The sequence below is a fragment of the Globicephala melas genome, chromosome 10 (genome assembly GCF_963455315.2).
Source record: "Globicephala melas chromosome 10, mGloMel1.2, whole genome shotgun sequence".
Lineage (NCBI taxonomy): Eukaryota > Metazoa > Chordata > Mammalia > Artiodactyla > Delphinidae > Globicephala > Globicephala melas.
In genome coordinates this window covers 75,301,343-75,323,794 of record NC_083323.1, presented here as the reverse complement: position 1 = coordinate 75,323,794, position 22,452 = coordinate 75,301,343, and the positions used below count along the sequence as shown (strand labels likewise).

Genomic DNA, 22,452 nt, shown 5'->3' with positions numbered 1-22,452 from the left:
GTATTTTTTAATATTTAAAAATAAAGGATTTTACTAAAATCAAAACTTTGTAATTACTGATAAAATTTTCTCATTCTGATGAATATGTTTTTATAGCCTACCTGCAGATTTTCTTGCTTTTTAGTTTTTTTTGGGGGGTGGGGTTTAACCTTCTCTCTTGGGATAAGCTTGAAATATGCACTATCCATGGTACACATCTCAAAAGTAAGGTTGGGGGTCATTCAATATAGATATATTCCAATAGGGCCCAGAAACAAGACAATAAAAAGTTGACATGATTTAAAGGAAAGTTCTGTCATGTAAAAACATTTGCATAGTTTTTACGACTAGTGACCTGATCCTTGATCCTTATGAAGGCAAATGCCTTTCACAAAAGACTGTGGGTCTGGGCCTTAAGAATTATTTATTTATATTAAATGTTCAAGTTGTATTATTTATGGTATAGTTTTATAATTTGCTGAAAAATGTCATTTTTTTCTTTAAGAAAATACCCACTTCTAAAAATTACTTCTGTTTGAGTTTAAAAGTCCCCATTACTCTGTACAATCCAAACGACAATGAGCACAGACATTTATTGTACCTTTGGTGTCAGTATGCCTATCAGAAATACAGGATCTATGTGATAGCTTTATGTCACAAAATAAACATGTCACAGTACTTGAGAACCTTATGAAGACTCATGAGTTCTGATTCTATTCACTTAGAAATACTAATGCTACATTTGAGATTAAGAGTAATAGAATTTTTAAAATATGAGTTAAATAGTGCTACAGATGTTTGAACTAATGTAACTTTAAGACAATAGAAAATAGTAGCCCAAATAGCTCAATCTCCATTTTCCAGCTACTAAATATTACTTCTTAGTTTATACTCAAAGAGGTTCTTCAAATTATAGTTTTGTTTCTCTATATATTAAAGAACAAGCTTGAAAGAAAAAGTTTTGAGTTTAGCAGAGCCAAACTTCACCAAGAAAAGATTTTGTTGAGAATGAAAGAATATATTATCAGATAAGTAATATTAATTTGATTATTCAAGGATTTAATGCTGTGAGTAAAGTTCAGAATTTCCCTTAAAGTGTATATAGAAACATGTGCACAGCTAGAAATGAACATAGTTTTAATAAAGTCAAAACCATACATATGTGACATGTGCTTCTTTATACAATAGCAGCATTAACTATTTAATTTTAGATAAGTATGGATTATTTTCAAAAAATGTATTCTTTGCTTATGCAAAGAATTCACAACTCAGTGAAAACATTCTTTGTGCTAATTGGCATATGACACAAAGAATAAAAAGCCTTATGTAAGGACCATTTGTATTCAAGTAAAATACATCAAGATGTCCAAAGTTAATAAACAGACAAAAAAGGTAAATAAAAATTGCACATCATTTGTTCATTATCAGGATATATTTTAAATGAGATCAAATCTTCCACTTTTTTTTTTTGATCTGATGAGTACGCGGTCCTGGGTCCTTATTATAATGGTCTTATTTTGAAAGCATTATGGTGTGGAAGGTGGTTTCGGAGATGGACAGGATCCTTGACTATCAAAACTGGTTGCCCGGCCAGGTAACTGAAAGATAATAATTTCATAATATATGATCTAGTGTAAAAAATAATAAAGTGGGTAATTGTTGTTACCTTTTAATAGTGAATATTCACCCCTGATATGCAAGCCTCTGAAGAGAAGACATACATAACTACCCATGCCTTTCAAAACTCACCTTCTCAGGTATCATGAGGGGACACAAACATCGAACAGAGATGTAGGTAGCGCATGGTACATAGATGGCATGCAGAGCAACTGCAGATTCATTTCACATTCTATCACAGGCTTTTAGTTCTTATTGTAAAATAACTAATGGTTTACTACAGTCGGGGGCAATTGCTGGGTAAGAACAAGAAGGTTCAAGACACAAGAGACTGCATTCCATTTGCTCTAAGGCAGGAGGTGATTTTTAATAGGAGCAATTAATGAGATGAGAGGGACTGGGAGAATGGGAGCCACGAGTGATAAAGAATAATTTCTCATGGTCTTTAAATATTATGTGTATTTTAAAAGTTTAATTACAATAGAATAAACTTTTGTATCTAGGTACAAGTAGCCAGATTTTCCAAGTGATGCTTTAGTCTCCTCTTACCAACTTACTCAGCTCTTGAATAATTGTTCCCTTCTCATTTTAATCCCTGCTGTGGCAACAAAACATAATTACACATGTACCACATGTACACTTTCCCACAATGCAAAATCCAGCCAGTTGTTAGGTCTCCAGTCCCTATGTTCTGTTTGATCAGTGAATGTAGGTACAGGAGTTGGAAAAAAAGAAGCTATTTGCTAGAGAAAGTATATTTACATAATCTTTTTGGCCCACTTGTCCTCTGATAGTCAGCTGCTAGAGAAATATATCTGGGATATTCTTCTGAGGCCCATATTGTAGCTTATTCTTCCTATATATTCTACGATGACTGAAAAATATTCACAAGTTCTCAGACACAAACACATGCCTATTTCATAGCTCCTCTTCATCATATAAATGTATAACTTCTTATTAAACAGTCATAAGTATAATATGCCTTGGGTCATACAACATCTGTCCTTTCATTAGTTAAAAGTTGTTGGCCACATTATCTCACTTCTCCCTACATCATTCCTATGAACTCTGTAGGGGTGGGCCTTTCTATTTTCATTAAATATGGGAGAATGTAGCTGCAGACAGAGTACGTGGTCTGCCTAGGATTAGACAGCCAGAGGAGCAAGGGTTAGAATCCATGTCTCCCTTCAGTGTGGTTCTCTGCCCAGAAAAATTTACTCTCATGTTTAGATTCTTAGATTTAATATTCACTTTTCAAACTTTACATGAAAACAAAGATGAGAATCAGGAAATGGATAGTAAAGCAGTAGACTATACTTTAGACAATACACATTGTTGAAATGAAACAACCTTCTCAGGACTCGTTGAGCTATTACTTAGGGGAAAGTGCTGTGTGAATGTGCATTTGCATGTCTGTCTGTCTTTTATGATTTACATTAAATGATGAAGTGAGGTAAAGATTTGGAACATTAATATAATAAAGCAGATATCTTATCTATGGTGACAGTTCACCTCTGTTGTCTGAGCATGTGCTGTTTATACAGTGTTCATCGAATTTTCCCTATAGAGTATTGAGTAACACAGCCAAGGTCACATTTTTGTGACTAAGCTGAGCTTAGAACCAGGGCTCACTGACATTTAATTACACTGCTCTGTCTCTCCTATTCAACCCTGTGCTTAGTGACAGAACAAGAAGCAGAATCTTATCCATGGGAGAGATGGCAATGTATCCTTCACTTACTATGTGGCTATCATAACTTTTTATTAAATTGCATGAATTCCACCCTCTACCATACAACCTTTTATCAACCTGCATTACCTCTCAGTTAATCAGGTCATATAAATGATTTATTTTGAGACTCTTCTCTATTTATTTATTTTGAGACTCTTCAAGAGACTCCCATAGTCTCTGACAACTGCCTTCATGGCTAAAAATCCTGATAGAAACTGGTATTGATACTTCTTCTGGTTAATATAACTATTAATATTAGTTATAATTAGAGCAAACACTGTGCCATACTCTGTACTAAGCACTTAACATTCAGCATTTTATTTAGTTTTACTCTATGAGTTTACTGCTATTACAGAGTGTAATATGTAGTCACACAGCAGAGCCAGGCTTTCAACTCAGACAAAAAATATTTTTAAAAATCTGTGAGCCCTTTTACTTCCTGACCAGAGTCAGTGGATGTATATCTGTCCCCTTACATAGATGAGCTGTATTAGGTGATAGTACCCCTATTTAGGGATTCTGGAGAAGTTTAGGTGAGGTAGCTGTTTTCACAAAAGAGAAGCAGGAAAATTCAGTTTCCAGTTAGTAATGAATTTACTTGATTGCTCCACCACTCACTGATATAAGTTTTCAGACAATGCAAAGAAAATAATAGGCTTGCAGTTTTTATGGGCTTACTGTAAAGGAATATCAAACTCAGAAAGTTTAGTGGTTTTTAAAAACCAACAAGGCACACAGAACTTTTCATACTGGATGATAGAGTCTGTGGGACAAAAGCAAGAACAATATTTTAAAAAATAGGTGAATATATAAAACATTAGTGAAGTGTTAGCAGATAAATAATATTTAAGCAAGAGATAAAGAAGAGAGAGAGAGTCCCAGAGCTTACCTCCAGCAAGGGGTGCCAATGTGTTATTGGTTTTCGGTGATAGGCCAGCATTTCATTCCAGTGGTCTCGCCCAAGACCCTCAGCGTCCAGTCCTGTTCTACATACTCCTATGACTTCATTGTGTCCTACCCTATGATTTGGAGAATATTTTGCTTTCATTCCAACATTCAAAGATAAGTTTCACACACCTTAAACCGAATTTTAAACTTATGATTAAAAGAGTAGATTTTGTGGTAAGTTCTAGATAATTTTACATATTAAACTACTTCAGATCAAATGAAAAGTCTTAAGTAGGCTAAAATTTACTAAACAGGATCAGCATTCAAAAATGAATCTGTAAAAGGATCACACACAAACCATTTTAGTGCTCTGTAAATTGAGAACATTTCACAATAATAAGAATAGTGTGAATGAGAAATGCCAGCTGGTCCTTACCTACATGATGAGTTTCTTTCTTGGTAGCAGACCCATTAACTTTAAGTGATGTAATTCTAATCGCCTTCTTTCCAAAAGGTTTAATGTTTTATAATGATGCCTACATTTCTTACCAAGAGCTCAATACCCACTTTCTTGTATAAATGACCATAATTAATTGATTCTAAATGATATGTCAGTGAACATTACTGCTTGTATTACAATTAAATAGGGCAGGGCTACATTTTGAACCATGGCATTTGACTTATTATTGCATAGTAGCAGAGCATACTGAACAACATTCTTATTTTCTATTCATACCTTGTTTTCATAGCAACAAATCAAAATAATAATGATATTAATATTTTTAAAGAGCTTGTTATGTGCCAGACACTGTTCTAAGTAATTTAAATGTACTGACTCACTTAATCCTCACACCATGACCATGAATATCATTATCATCATCTCATTTTATAGACAAAGAAATTAAACACCCAGAAGTTAAGGGACCTGCCTGTCTTTGTACACTTAGTAAGAGACAGAGGCAGGACTTGAATCAAGACAGTTGACTCAAGCATACATATGGTAAGCTGCTTTTCAAGAATGGAATGGAATTTAAAGGCATTTTCTTGAGGATTATTTTGACATACATCTATCTATAAGGAAAGTTTTGAGATGATTTTAGGACATTACATTACTTTCTTCCTGTCACTGATGTATTAATAGATATGTAGGCTTAGTATCTTTTCTTTTAATATGAAGTTTCCCAAAAAAGCATATTTTAGAAATAACTTTTAATCTTTCTATTTTATATATTGTCAGGGTCCATTTCCCTAAAATTATTTGGGTGACGAATCCTCAGTTGTATTTATCTGCAATCTATGCTGTGAGAAATCAATAGGAGTAATTTTTTGGTAAAGCAGAATAAGGGCTTCTGATGAAAACATTACAACATTTTTAAAGTTTGCCATTTTAACTAATTCAAGATTTCTCTCTCTTTAAATTGTGTCAACTTGTTTTATAAACTGTGATATAAACTAATTTCAAATAGATGGTATAAATCATTGTATTTTTCAGTGCTTCATTTTTCTAGCTCTCATCCAGAGGATACCATTTTTAATGTCTCTATGTTATAGGGTCTTGGTTACTGCCATTTGCATAATGATATAAAATAGACACTCTTTGAATATTTGTGTATGTGTACTCTGTCCCACTTGTGTTATCATTAGAACAAAATAAGACATTGCCTATGTGCTGATAATTTTGTAGGTTAAACATACAGGATTCCTTTCTGAAAGTCTTATAAATATGAAAAGCAAAACAATAAAAAGAAGTATATAGCAAGGATCAAATAAGACATATAAACCTTTAGTGGGACAAAAGTTCAGAGGGAGAAGAGATTGGTTAGCCAAGAGAGACACAGAAGTGGTGCCTTGAGCAGGGCTGTAAAGCATGGGTGACATGAGATACACAGGTATCTCGTGCAAATGAGATATCTCGCATACACGAGATACCTGTATCTGAAATGTTGATACAGGGCAACATTTCAGAAAAGGAAGGAGTGGGTGCTGCAGCAGGAAGAAGCTTCAGAGCTTCACTCAGGAGTTTGCCATTTATTTTGTGAAAGGAGAAGTAATCAAAGTGTGTGAACTGGAAGAACTATCCACAAAGCAATGATTTAAGACTGGTGTGAAAGCCTCAAGGCATAACGCTATGGACACTATTCACCTTCCACTGTTAATACTCACTGCTCACAGCTGCACATTACACTGATGTTTTACAAATGGAAAAGTGAATTTCTAAGAGATAACTTGCCCTTTCACAGTGTTAGTTAATGATAGAGCTCAGTATCATGATATTCATATTCCAGCCCAGCTGGGAAAGCAAAATACATTGATTGTAATTTATGTTGTTACTGTAAAAAGACTTCACAAAAGTGCTTCCTATAATGTACCCCATTCTTTCACCATCTGCAGGTATCCTGTCCTTCAACTTAAGAATAATGTCTTTTGGAAAAGATAAAGGATAAATAATAACATAGAATAAAATTAATTTTGAATGAATAATTTTTATCCATTCCAGTTTAAATTAAAATTCTTGTAGCAGTAAATAACCTGAAAAGCTGAATTTGGTCTGCATATGACTAAATGTAGCTGTTATTCAGTGAGTAGAGGGATGAACGTACCTGTCATAATCCATGACTGCAATGGAGAGGCTGACCTGGTCCACATTCTCCGGAGGGATATCAAAAATAATGGCCTCATTGTACACAGGGTTTAGAGTGTTTTTCTTTGTAGTCGTTTTCCTCTTTTTTAATCTTCGACCCTCACACATCAGAGACACTTTGACATAAGGATCTATCACGGGAAGGCAATTTTATTAAAATGAAAGTAATAGTACAAAGCATAAATAAAACTGTGGTTAATTGTTACTAAATAAGAAAAGTAGTATATTAAGCCCTTTAGTGTTACCGGTTTTAAATTCAAATGGCATAATTGGGGGTAATAGACTCTCTAGGACTTCTTACTGAATGGACTAGAAAAGAATTAACTTGATCACTGTGTTTAATACAACAGAGAAAACTCACTAGTTTATCAAGAGCCAGTCTAAACTATAATGTGTCTTTTAGTCACAGCTATTTGAGGACATGTTTTGTCCCAAGTGATTTCTAGGGAATGTAATCCTAACAAGTAAAAATAATTGTATTAAATTTAATTTCCTTCAAAATGATTTAGAATAAGAAGGCTAAAATTTATGAAAGAGCAACATTGTATCTAGATAAGTATATATAATCACAGTGAATTGAAATTAGCAAAAACTATGTGGGAATTGTCTTGAATTGTTGGAAAAAGTACTAATCTTAGTACCTTTTTAGTCGTAGTGCTTGATAAAGAGTTTGGATTGAAGAAATGATCACTACAAATCATTTATTAAATGCTCAACAGTATACAATGAAAAGGTGATATTTGGTTTACAGATGTTCTCAGGGAAGTTTCCTCATATGAATTGTCTGTATAATGTCAACTGGAAAGATAAAATTTTAGTCAGGCTATATTTTTATGGGCCAAAGAGGTCAAATAATTGTTAACAAGTTCTGCCCTAGCTGACTGATCTCTACTTTCTTACCCCTGCCACCTTAAGTAGAAAAACTGTTACAGTATTATAGAAAATTATACAATATTTATCAAAAGTTTCTTTAAAAAGTCTTACTTTTTGTATCTTTTTATAAAAAGGAGGCATGGTTTTGGGAGAGGGTATTGGCATTGGGGTGAGTATGCTAGGTGGTCAAAACAATCAGTGTCTGCTCTACCTTCATTTTTTTTTCATTATAGTTACCCTCCAACTGTAGCACCACAACCATCTTTTCTCTCTTTCCATCAATGTAACAAAGTAACAAAACTTATTTCATTAGAATAAGCCAAAAACATGGCAACATTAATTTATTTGAGCAAATGAATGAAATGGTGATTTTTAGGCTCTAGAAAAATGTCTCTGTATATTTCATAAGCATTTGTATCAAGGGGAAAAAACACATTTTATGGCTGGAAATAGGGTATATAGAGGAAAACAAGGTAAAAGGGAAATGTTCAATGGCTGTTTCCTATTTATTTATTTATTTTAACTTTTAATTTTATATTGGAGTACAGTTGATTAACAATGTTGTGTTAGTTTCAGGTGTACAGCAAAGTGATTCAGTTATACGTATACCTGTATCTACTCTCTTACAAATTCTTTTCCCATTTAGGTGTCCCATAATATTGAGCAGAGTTCTCTGTGCTATACAGTAGGTCCTTGTTGGTTATCCATTTTAAATATAGCAGTGTGTACATGTCAACCCCCAAATCCCTAACTATCTGTCCCCCCAACCCTTCCCCTCTGGTAACCATAAGTTCATTCTCTAAGTCTGTGAGTCTGTTTAAATAGAAATATAGATCAATGGAACAGCATAGAAAGCCCAGAAATAAACCCATGCACCTATGGTCAACTGATCTACGACAAAAGAGGCAAGACTATACAATGGAGGAAAGACAGTATCTTCAATAAATGGTGCTGGGAAAATTGGATAGCTACATGTGAAAAAATGAAATTAGAACATTCTTTAGCACCGTACACAGAAATAAATTCAAAATCGATTAAAGACCTAAATGTGAGACTGGAAACTATAAAACTCTTAGAGGAAAACATAGGTTCTCTGACATATCACAGCAATATCATTTTTGATGCATCTCCCAGAGTAATGGAAATAAAAACAAAAATAAACAAATGGGACCTAATTAAATTCAAAAGATTTTGCATAGCAAAGGAAATGATAAATAAAATGAAAATGAAAATACAACCCACAGAATGGGAGAAAATATATGCAAATGATGTGACCGACAAGGGATTAGTCTCCAAAATTTACAAATAGCTTGTGAAGCTTAATATCATCAAAACAAACTGCCTGATCAAAAAATGGGCAGAAGAGTTAAATAGACTTTTCTCCAAAGAAGACATACAGATGGACAAAAGGCACATGGAAAGATGTTCAACATCACTAATTATTAGAGAAATGCAAATCAAAACTACAATGAGATATCACCTCACACCAATCAGAATGGCTAACATCAAAAAGTCCACAAACAATAAATGCTGGAGAGGGTATGGAGAGAAGGGAACCCTCCTACACTGTTGGTGGGAATGTAAATTGGTACAGCCACTATGGAGAACAGTATGGAGGTTCCGTAAAAACTAAAAATAGAGCTATCACCTGATCCTCCAATCCCACTCCTGGGCATATATCCAAAGAAAAACATGGTCCAAAAGTATACATGCACCCCAGTGTTCATTACAGCACTATTTACAATAGCCAAGACATGGAAGCAACCTAAATGTCCATCGACAGAGGAATGGATAAAGAAGATGTAGTACATATATACAGTGGAATAATACTCAAAAAAAGAATGAAATAATGTCATTTGCATCAACATAGATTGACCTAGAGATTATCATACTAAGAAGTGAAGTAAATCAGACAGAGAAAGAGAAGTATCACATGATATCGCTTATACGTGGAATCTAAAAAAAATGATACAAATTAACTTATTTATAAAGCAGAAACAGACTCCTATTTACTTTTCAATGTTTTAATAATAGGAAATATGTTCTAAGGAAGAAGCTTATTTTTGTGATATAATTCTATGTATGAGCTTCCAGGCCTAGGCCTCTCATTAACAATGAGAACGAGTCCTAGTTTATTGTTTGCTACCCCCATCATGTCTCTGATGACATTTCTCTACTAGTGACAAGGACAATTTACTGGCTCCTTAGTTGATTCACAAGGCTGTTGTGAGAATTAATGAGGTGATGTTCTCAAAACATGCACTCCCCTGATGAGAAGCTTCATATAAATAAAAAGTAGTCTTGCACTTAATTACAACTTTGATGTTGTTTGCTTGTCTTGAAATTTGGTTCTCTTTTGATACATGGTAGAAAGAGTAAAATAAACAATAATTTGCAGTGTGCTGTTTAAGTTTGTCAGCATTTACTTACCTATGACCTTTTCACCAAAATGATTGTGGAATTTATTTGCTTTTTTTCTATCTTTATATTTCAACTATGCATTGCAAATTTTAAAAAATGAATAGGAAATTCATGACATAGTTCAAAAATGAGATAGAGGAAGATGTGCAGTGAGAAGTCTCCCTCCCATCTGTCCCCATACCTCTCCATCATTCAGTTTTTGTGTATCACTCAAGTATTTCTTCATGCAAATATTAGCAACATGATATATATTCTAAGATTCCTCATTCTTACATAGGAGGGAGCATGATATCCATATTTATGCTGTACCTCTTTTTTTTTTTTTTTTTTTTTTTGTGGTACACGGGGCTTTCACTGTTGTGGCCTCTCCTGTTGCGGAGCACAGGCTCTGGACACGCAGGCTCAGCGGTCATAGCTCACGGGCCCAGCCGCTCCGCGGCATGTGGGATCTTCCCGGACCGGGGCACGAACCCGTGTGCCCTGCATCGGCAGGCAGACTCTCAACCACTGCACCACCAGGGAAGCCCTCTTGTACCTCATTTTTTATTCACTTAGTATATCCTGGAGTTCTCTCTACATTAGAACTGAGAGTTTCCTCATACTTTTTGTGATGCAAATTTAGTTTATTTCTTTGTTCTGAAGAACCAAAAAGTTATAGATTCTACTCCCCATGTCATCTTTTACTATATCTCCATTACTATTTCTTATTTGTTTAATTCAACAAATGCTACTGAACTCCCTACTCTGTCTTTATCATTTTTTCTTCCACAGAGCTGTGCCAGAGTTCACCTATTAACTTACAAATAACCCTTCAGAATTGTGGTGATCTAAATGAAGGGATTAAAGAGAATGATGTGATTTTACCTCTTTAACAAAGTTAGCACAAGAGAAATTTCTTCAAGAATATCTTTAAGAAATTTTAAGGAGTATTTATTTACTTTATTATTTCTTTCAGTCCCTGTTGTTGTCCAAATTTTTAGTTAGAAAGGTGGTAAGAGAGCAAATGCAAATGATGGTCTTGGAATGTTGTTATTTCTTTGCAGATCAGGTGACGGAGATAAATTCAGTCTAAATATGTCTTCCTAGGACTCTTACTTGTAGAGTAACACAAGTTTAAATTGAATGGCTTAAAGTCCAAGGATATTCCTTTACAAGCAACTGACTAGTTGGAAGCAGGGAAGTGTATAGTAAATAATGCATGTTTGAGAAAGAACTAAATCAGTAGAGAAATAAATAAAAATAAAAACCCAAGTTCAAAGTCTATCTATTTGATAATACTTTTTAAAAATTTCCTAATGATAATGTAAACTAAAGAGGTGTTTGGAGCACTTTATTTGGTAATCTCTTTTTCTACTTTTATAGTGTCCCACAACAGACAAATGAACTCAGTAATTCAAGAGCCATATATAACTTTGTCTATGTGGAATATTTTATTTGGGAATGAACCCACTAGCCAATTGTGTGCATACCTGATGAGCCGGTGATATCCATAGCTTTCAGATTTCTGCACTTGATGACTGTCAATGTCATACGTCCAGCAGTTGGCAAATAACAAAGGGAAAACATGATTTCACCCAGGTCTATACTTTCCTAGAAAGGCAATTGGTAATGTTAGCAACTTCAAATACCAGATATTGAAAACAAAATATAATAGAGTGAAAAATCGCTTTAGTGGAATATTTGAATGCCATTTTAAATTGTTTTATTGAGGCTACAGATTGCATTGCAAAAAAGCTGTAATAGACAGAGTAAGAAAAAAGAGTATATCCCAGTTGCTCATTTGATATATCCACTTGTATTTCTAACAGGAAACTCAAACTTAACACAGTCAAAATCAAACTGCTGATTCTATTCATTCCCAATCATCTTCTGAAACCAATTCCTCTGTCATCTTTCCAAAATCAGGAAATGATATCATAATTCACCCAAAGACTGTAGGCAAAAACCTAGCAGTCACTTGCATTCTTCTTTTTCTCTCACCCTTAACACATTGAACACATGTCTTGTCTACATTATCTACAAAACATATATGAAATTACTGACTTTCTTTTCAGCTCTATTACTATCATTGAAACCAATATCACTTCTTGCCAGGATTACTTCAGTAGTCTCTAAAACTGATCTCAAAAGCAAAGTGATCACTTATGAAATGCAAATCACATTATTTCACTTTCCTGCTTAAAACCATCTAAAGGCTCACAACTATATTGGAATAAAATTCAAATTCTTTACCTAGGCATATAAATGGGGTAATTATAAATCCTGGTAATCTAAGAAATTCCAGATTTATACCTACTGCCCTGATATAATTATTAAGAATGTCTATTTCCATTATTAAATATGTGTTTGTTTAGATAATGCATTACAAAGTCATACATATAAGGAGGCCCCATGTGATCTGGACCCACCTATCACTCTATTAATCTCTTGTCTCTCCCTCAGCTCACTCTTATGCAGGCACAAGAGATTTTTTTCTGTTATTCAATCAAATGACATTTGTTCCTGCTTTTGACCTTTGCATTTTCTTTTTGTCTCTCATATCTTTACATGGCTGACTCCTCCTCACCATGTAGGACTCAGCTCAAACAGCATCTCTTCAGTGAGGCCTTCCCTCTTCCTATCCTATACCCACCTTATTCACATATCCTTCACATTTTTTTCATAGCACTTCTCATCAACAGAAATTACCTTTTACATTTATTTTTTGTTTCCCCAATTCCAATATATAAGGTCTAGGAGAGCACGGCTCTTATTTGTCTTATTTTCACATCTTAATGAAGGTACATAGCTGGCCTTCAGTGCAGTTTTTGAAGAAATGAAAAGATTATTAATTAATCTGGATAAAAGCTGACCTGCTTTGTTTCATTTGTAAAATAAAACTGTCCACAGTACCCAAGTATAGATAAATTTGCTGTGAGTGGCTGCATAGATGGTGGACAAATGAAAATGAGTGTGAACAATGCACATTTAGGATGCTTCTCAAAGAGCTGTTTAAAGGAATTAAATCAAATTATTCCTGGTAAGAGCTGGAGGAACTGGGCTCTGGGACTTCAGACTATACTACAAAGCTACAGTAATCAAGACAGTATGGTACTAGCACAAAAACAGAAATATAGATCAATGAACAGCATTGAAAGCCCCAAGATGAACCCATGCACATATGGTCACCTTATTTTTGATAAAGGAGGCAAGAATATACAATGGAGAAAAGACAGCCTCGTCAATAAGTGGTGCTGCAAAAACTGGACAGATACATGTAGAAGAATGAAATTAGAACACTCCCTAACACTATACACAAAAATAAACTCAAAATGGATTAAAGACCTAAATGTAAGGCCAGACACTATAAAACACTTAGAGGAAATCATAGGCAGAACACTCTATAACATAAATCACAGCAAGATCCTTTCTGACCCACCTCCTAGAGAAATGGAAATAAAAACAAAAATAAACAAATGGGACTTAATGAAACTTAAAAGCTTTTGCACAGCAAAGGAAAACATAAAGAAGATGAAAAGACAACCCTCAGAATGGGAGAAAATATTTGCAAATGAAGCAACTGACAAAGGATTAATCTCCCAAATATACAAGCAGCTCATGCAGCTCAATATCAAAAAAACAAGCAACCCAATCCAAAAATGGGCAGAAGACCTAAACAGACATTACTCCAAAGAAGATATACAGATTGCCAACAAACACATGAAAGGATGCTCAACATCACTAATCATTAGAGAAATGCATATCAAAACTACAATGAGTTATCACCTCACACCAGTCAGAATGGCCATTATCAAAAAATCTAGAAACAATAAATGCTGGAGAGGGTGTGGAGAAAAGCATACCCTCTCGCACTGTTGGTGAGAATGTAAATTGATACAGCCACTATGGAGAACAGTATGGAGGTTCCTTAAAAAACTAAAAATAGAACTACCATACGACCCAGCAATCGCACTACTGGGCATATACCCTGAGAAAACCATAATTCAAAAGGACACATGTACCACAATGTTCATTGCAGCTCTATTTACAATAGCCACGACATGGAAGCAACCTAAGTGTCCATTGACAGATGAATGGATAAAGAAGATGTGGCACATATATACAATGGAATATTACTCAACCAAAAGAAGAAACAAAACTGAGTTATTTGTAGTGAGGTGGATGGACCTAAAGTCTGTCAAACAGAGTGAATAAGTCAGAAAGAAAAAAACAAATACCATATGCTAACACATATATATGGAATCTTAAAAAAAATGGTTCTGAAGAATCTAGGGGCAGGACAGGAATAAAGATGCAGACATAGAGAATGGACTTGAGGACACAGGAAGGGGGAAGGGTAAGCTGGAACGAAGTGAGAGAGTGGCATGGACATATATACACTACCAAATGTAAAATAGATAGCTAGTGGGAAGCAGCCACATAGCACAGGGAGATCAGCTCAGTGCTTTGTGACCACCTAGAGGGGTGGGATAGGGAGGGTGGGAGGGAGACACAAGAGGGTGGAGATATGGGGATATATGTATACATATAGCTGATTCACTTTGTTATACAGCAGAAACTAACACAACATTGTAAAGCAATTATACTCCAATAAAGATGTTAAAAAATAAATAAATAAAATAAAGTGACATCCTTCAGATAAAAAAAATATATATATATTCCTGGTAAGACAAACTGTGGTAGATTTAATATGGGTGGAAATAAGTTTCTATGCATCCAGGTCCATAAAACTGGTTTTTTAAAATTCTTCATGAAGAACTATTAACATTTATTGGACTTATCCTTACAGTTTAGCTTCTGATTTATGTAATTCCCATTTCTTTATTCATGGTCTAGAAGTAGTAGAGCTCAGCAATTAAGAGTATAAATTTTAGAGTCAGTTAAACTTGAGTTGATTCCTGTTTTCTGCTTCTTGGCTGTGAGATCCTAGGAAATTTAATTAAGCTTTGACTCTCTGAAACTTCATTTTCAGATTGAGGAAAATGCTGTCTCCACAGGGGTTTTCAATTGAGATAATGTAAATAAAGTCCAAGGCACATAGTATCTGGCATATGATAAGGCATGCTGTTTTGTTCATTGCTATCACATGGAGCAGGGCCTTACACATATCAGGTGCTCAGTAATACTGGACAAGTGAAAAACTAATAAAAAGCATTATTTTTTGAGAAAAAATAGTAAGAAAATAATTATTTTAAAACAAAAGTATATCCAAATGGGTCTCCTCTGGGCTGTTTGATTGCTGCAGATCCAAAATAGCGAGAAAGATCCAAAAGGAGAAGAGGCCTGAGAAAAAACAGGAAGAGTACAACCTCCTTCTAGTACTCATTCTTTTCATCACCAAGTAAATACTGAGTATTATTTGTTAAGTGCACTGGTAGGTGCTATAGATACCAAAATAGAAATGGCATGATTCTGCCCTTGAAGATCTCAGTTGAGGAGGAAGAGAGTAGGCTATAAAGAGCTAAGAAAAGAAGTCTGAATTTTAGTTTTATCTGATTCTTTATTTCTCTTTCGCTTTTTCCAAGTGTTTCTTTAGGCTCAGTCAATGGACTGAAGTTCTCTATCTGGTAGCCATCCTTCTTTCCCTTACTGGACATTTCACCTCCTTGGAACTATCAATCATACTTTGTTGAAAGCTGGTAAAATTTAAGGGATCCCTTTATAAATGTAGAACAAGATACCAGTCCCACCAAGAAACATGGTGGGGATGGTGATGGAGAAGCTAGGAAAGAAATAGGAGACATGATCTCAGAGATGAAATACTTAGAAGTCAATAGGAAATGAACTACATATAAGCAGAAAAAAGTACACAAACAGAGACATCTAAAAGGATTAGTAAATACAACATTTTCACATGTCTGACTGATATGGTTTTATTTTTACACATCACACCATCTGTAGAAGTAATTTTTCTGTTTCTTTAGATGTATCACATGTTTACTGGCTGGAACAAAGAAAGTTTGCTATCTTTAGTCTCATCTCTCAAAGATCCTTTCTATGAATTCAGTTGCCACATAATTTTGACTATTAATGAGTATTGGCAAATATAAAGAGGTTAAACTGGGGAGTGACCAAAGAACTAGCCTAAATAAATTGAAAGCAAAGAGCATGATTAAAGGACATCTCTGAGCAACTTCGTATGACAAGCTAGTTGGCTTTTTGTTACAGCAGTAGTAAGAAATCTACTTAAATATTTAAATTCCATACAGTCAGGAGTTTTAAGGAAACTAGAATGAACTGAGTAGGGAAAATTAATGGATAGTATGCATGCATAATAACTGCACAAAAATTTGAATCTTCATTAGAATAATTTTTTTTTTCCTTCAGGAAGTATGAATGTGAAAGAACTAAAACTGCCTACATATGGAAAAGGGCAAAATACTCTCTAGGATAAATACCAATATTCTTCAACTTTTTAAATCTGGAAGAAATATAAGAGATAACTATGAGAAATGAATTTAACGAAGGTAAATGGCTGTATGACCTTTAAAAAGGTCCTATCACAAAAGTAACAACAGAACTCCAGATTTTGGTGACAGTTTTCTGAGCTACAATGTGCACTGATTTCAGTACCCACCACTGAATCTGTCTGTGTGTTTATAGCCCACCTCCAAGGATGAGGTTGAGTTTTATTTGCCTCTGTCTGCCCCAGATCACTGAAGTTTATAAGGAAAGTCTTAGTTTGAACAATCTGAACCCTCTAATGCCCAGCAAAGAACCAGGAAATAAATTGAAAGTTCTCTGAACATACAGCATAAATATAACAAAGTTATGCAATAAAATTCTCTTATATAAGGAGACTACATCTTCTCTTATTCAACACCCATTTACTACTATTTTATACAAAATTCTAAGAAGAATGTTTACTTGGTATATCAGTCTATAGCAGTTCAAAACACACATGTGAAATGTAAAGATGGGGAAACTAACAGCACTAGGTCTAGCAAAGGCAGAGATAAATGATAGCTACAAAGACACAAAGCGTATAAAAAAGAAGCAAATACTGTATTCTAAAAAGGATAGCAATCTAGAATCATTTTGTATCAAGGGTAACTAACACTAATAACTCCTCAGTAACTTAAAAATGATATTTTATTACAGACTTGAAGAGTAATTGATGTTCAAAATGATGACTGAGTCATCAAGCTAGGGAAAATTATCCTATATGTTTTGTTTAAGAAGGTAGAGAAGTGTACACTATTTTTTAGAGTTATTTTTGTCCAAAACCCTTAAAATGTTTGAAGTGATAATTTTGGCTTAAAATGAGAAATGCTTTGAGTTTCTGAAAATTATTATATGGGTAATCTCATTTACTGTAATTCGATATAAAAATGAAATTCCCATATTAACTTTGAACAACTTTTGTGCCTTTGGGCAAATAATTATTTGAAAGCCTACTATAAAGTCTAGAATATCATGTTTCATAAAATTTCTTTCAAGTAGGATGACTTTTATTTCATTCTTATACACACCAATGTAATTGGTGAAACATTCACAGTGACAATCTTCTGAATCCATACTTGGAAAAAGGGCTCATGAAAAAAAGCTAACACTGAGGTTAGGTCAGGCACTATATATTTGATTTCTTCAACCTGGTTCCACAGACATAGAGCTGGGGAGATAAAGATCATTTTCTGATGACTGGCTACAGTCAGCCTCACAAACATATTCACAGTTATAAAGTTTTTACACGTACTGTCTCTCCAAAATTAAAATGAAAATCATTGGAAAGATAAATTGATATGCAAATAGTTGCATTACATATCTTATTTCAGGACTAACTGAACAAATAGTGAGCTCAAGATATGGAGAGGAGGCAGTTTAAAGGCTCAAAAACTAGTTATTATAATAACCAAGGGAAGCACTCCTGGAGGGAAATAATCATTACATTGGGCTTTGAAGGATTAAAGAGATTGGATTTTACAGGGAAAAGAGGAATGAAGCTCTATGTGTGTACTATGATTAATACTCAGAAATAAGAATGGGCAATTTATGTTGAGAAATATGGATTTTGGTGACCTGTTGGGGGAGGTTTAAGGCTAGATGCAGTTGGCTTGGTGACTTCTCTGGGCAACAGGGATCCAAAGATTTTGGTAACATGAAAGACTGGGAGCTTGGCAGAATGGAAAGGGCATAGGTTCCTGAGTCAGAAAAGCCAGAGTTGAAATCCTATATCTTCCATGTACTACTTCCCAAGCACATGGCAAAAATACATGACCTCCTTTAACTTCAGTTTGATCACAAGTAAAATGGGGATAATAACATCTGCCTCGCAAGGTAGGTATCATGCATCTAAAGTGCCTGGCATGAACAGACACTCAAAAAAAATAATGATGCTAATGAAAAGGATAGTTTAAAAAATGTTTCTTTATTTTGAGTAGGCTAGATTAGGATGGAAAAAGACAGAAGAGAGGGACCATTGAAATAAACAGGCATAGGAAGGCATTGGCTGAAGACAGGTTTGAATTCTGAGATATATTAGGAAGAATCACCAAGACTTATTAAAAAATCTTTAAATGAACAATTGGTTGCCATGGTGACAGCAGTCATCACATCCACCTAGCACCCTAAATGCAGCCTGCCTTCCTCACTTCCTTGTTGGTAAGAAAACAGATAGTTTTTCTCACATCGTTAAATGATACGTTATTGGCTAAAATGAGCTTCTTCATTAAGTTACTAAATTACTTCATGAAATGAAGCTACAGTGAAATGAAGACCCAAAGTGGGTCTTCTGAATTCAAACTACAGTAAAATACTTATTTCTCTCTGACCCACACCTCTCATCCACCTGAGAAAATCATGGAACTTAACCTCAAACAATCCATTTAACCCCATTTGGCCTCAGTTTCTTTGGTATAAAATGAGGGTTTTCAAAGAGATAAACTAGTTTATTTTCCAGCTCTAAAACTTTGTAGTCTTAAACACCAGTAAAATGAGGACTAAATAGTATACATAGCTCAGATATGTTCAGGAATGTATGGACAGGCCCTTTTAGTCTTTTTGTGCTACAGAGCTGGCAAAGCCTCGTTGGAAAGACCAGAAAGGATCAACTGGTGCTAATAACTTGATTTCAAGTTCAAGAATAAGTGGTCATAAAACATGGCTATCAATTAAATTTCCAGACAATGTGGCTTAGATGAGGAAGGATCCAATCCTTAAGGCAGAGAGCATAGGGTTGAATTTGTTGGAGATTCGTGAGAAAAGACCATACTGGACAATGAATGTGCAGTGTCATTTATATTGTCCCCTGGCTCTGCTAAAAATTTCAATCGGATTGTGTTTGACTCTCTGATACGTGTTGGACACACAGGACCTACAATACAGTCCATATTCCTCAATATGACACATTTGGTCCCTAACAATTTTGTCCCTAAGTTTTTTCTACCTTCATTTTACAAATTTCTTGTTATACACAACAAACCCCCAAACTCTGCACTCCAGCTGTATCAAATATCTCGTCAATCTGTAAACATTCATTCATTTATTAGCATGCTTATGTTTATTGAGAACATCCAAAATGGCACACACTCTTCTAGCATTGAGGGAACACTGATGATCAAGACAAAATTTTCCTCCTCATAGGGCTTACATGGGATTTTAGACAAGTCACATAACCCTTTAGAACATCACACAATTAACTAGGGGACAAACTGGAATTTGTCTGCTTGATTTTGAAGTACATTTTTTAAAACCAGTGTTGTAAGCATTTTTAAGAGGGATTCTTAGGTTCTAATTATGAGAATAGAGATGAAAAATACTTCATTCTTCCCATGAGGATCTAGGAGGACTTCAGGGGTGGGTGACTTTTAATCTGAATCTTGAGGAATGACTAATGGTAAAGGGAATTAAAAATAGAGGGAGCAGCATATAGAGAAGCTGTGGGGTGAGGCTTTGAAGTATCTAAGCATGACCAGAAGGTAAACAGAGATCACTGGCTCAGGATCCCTTCTCAGGAATACTTACTCAGATCAACCCAGATTTTCTCTGCAGTCAGGATGAGATCCATTTTCATGGCTAATAATAATTACCTGGAGAGGTTGCATTTAGATTTAAAGGGCATAATAGACAAAGATAATGTATGCCACGGGTCCAGTTTGCAGACTGACACATAGTAGATGTTCAAAAAATACTATTTTTTCTTGTTTATAACAAATTTTCTAGGGTCAGTGACTGGTATAAGGTTGATGCTCAATAAACAAGCATATTGAATGAATAAATCATAAAAATATCAGGCCAGGTCATGACCTCAGGGACAGCAGGGACATCTACTGTTTGAAGAACTGAAGACTACTCAGTAATCAGAGATCAACTGAGCAAAGACACTGTCCATGAATGTTGAGGGCTTTGTGAGTGAAACCCCTAGAAGTGTGCAAGCGCATGTCCATATATGGCTCAAAACACTTTTGAGCCATTTAAAGGTACACTAAGGTTTGGGGGGCTGAAGTTACATGATACTTATCTACTAGTTTTATTGAACTTATTTCTTTGTAGATCCCTCTATGCTAGTGTGATCTGGTATTATGTTTGCTATAATTTTATAGTGCATTGGAATTTCAGAATTAAATGTATCCTAAGGTGGACAAATTGTTTCATTTCTTTGTACATCTGGCCATCTCTTCCACTCAGCCAGCACAAGCAGTCTAGTGACTATGGGAAGCAAACAAGAAGGAGGAAGAAGCTTTTTGAAAGAATAAAATTAGGGAATGTAATTAACATTATAATCCTTTTCCAGTTTCTAGCCCACTTCCCTCATTTTCCTCCAAAGAACCAAAATTTTCACACAGCACTTCCTCCCTGCCCTTTATCTTTCTCCCAGTGATGCTGATTAAACCAAATTTCATCATGTTCAATGAATGTGGGGAAGAAACAGCCAGAGGAGGGTCCTATCACAAAACCTAGTTACATTCCTGGATTTTTCCCATCATCTCCACTTAAAAATAGAGAAAATGCTCACCTGGTGTCCTTTAGCAGGACCTGCTAGTATTTCTGCAAGAAGGAAGGAATGACTTTGTATTAAGCATATAATATTAAGCACTGTGCTTGGCCATGGCACAAAGATAAGGTGAAACATTGCTGATGTCAGGGCAGGAATGGGCAGAGAGCGTGGCAGTGTTAGAGATGGGACCATTAGGAACCCTACTGAGCATTAAGTGCTTAATGGTCACAACCAAGAGCTATTATTGCCGGGGATGTTATTTAATAGTGCTATTGTTTCTTCTCAGTGGGAGAATTCTTTTCAGCCCTCAATCTAAGCAGGAAATAACTCTACCTGACACAGTGGTTTAGCTCTTATCCTATCCAACACAGCCATAGACTTAGGTACCAGGAGTCATCAAGTGCTCAGGTTGAAGAGATAGAGCTGAGGCCTTAAAACAACCTTTCCTGGGTTTAACAAATCAATTCTCCTAACCACCTGCATAATAAGGACCCTGAAGCAAACAGGCGGTAGCCTAATATAGACACTGGGACAAGAAGAACTTGGGACACAATAAGAGGATACACATTTGATAAGAACTCCTCATTGTACTTGGTTAAGCGATATCATAAGTTTCTTGCTGAGAGGAACCGGAGACTTATTCTCAAACCTTAATCACCATTTATAGATGGGGCATAGAAACTTGTGTAGTAAACTGTGTACAGCAGTCCTTAGAGTGTTTGATGGTTTTAAATATCATTACAAAATTCCTAATTGAAGAAATTCCTCTCAGTATTGCTCTATGTAGATACTTGAACTGGATGAATTTTAAAGAATAAGAAATTGGTTTACTTGGTTCCTCCCCTCCCCCACAAAGTCTATTCCCCACATAGTAGCCAGAGATCTTATTGATAATAAATGAAGCCATGGCTCACCTCTAATCAAAAGCCATCAATGGTCTCACATGTCACTCAGAATAAAACTCAAAGTTCTTTCCATGACTTGAAGTCTCTAGATGATCTGACCCTCATCTATCACTCTCATCAGAGAGGCCTTATCTGACCCTCCTATGAAGAGTGGCCGCACCTCACTGCCACTTCTTATCTTTTACCCTGCCTCATGTTTCATATAGCACTTCCATTCATTGGACATATTAATATTTCTTTCATTATTACCTGTCTCCTTTTTCTACAAAGTAAGCCTTTTTAGATTGGGGACATTTTATGTCCTAAAACATCCAGAAAAGTGCTTGGTAAATAGGAGAACTAAATAGAAATTTGTTGAATTGATAGATTTAAGATCCTTGGTCTACAAATAGGTATAGCAGGTAACCAGCCTGTGTTACAAAAATGTTCTCTTAGTCATTATTTTTCACTGGATGGGCAA

At 35.1% G+C, this 22,452-nt stretch overlaps 1 protein-coding gene across 1 annotated transcript in view; it reads right to left on the bottom strand.

The window, feature by feature from the left end:
- Nucleotides 1–1,505: 1,505 nt before the first annotated feature.
- The window catches only part of SYT10 (synaptotagmin 10), a 75,835-nt gene continuing 54,888 nt past the window's right edge, over nt 1,506–22,452 (bottom strand). Inside the window, exons 4-7 of the mRNA XM_030830394.2 lie at nt 11,621–11,741; nt 6,817–6,988; nt 4,218–4,347; nt 1,506–1,577 (exon numbers count right to left, since the gene is read on the bottom strand). Of these exons, the coding sequence (XP_030686254.1) occupies nt 1,506–1,577; nt 4,218–4,347; nt 6,817–6,988; nt 11,621–11,741 (495 nt within the window). The remainder of the gene's footprint in view (nt 1,578–4,217; nt 4,348–6,816; nt 6,989–11,620; nt 11,742–22,452) is intronic.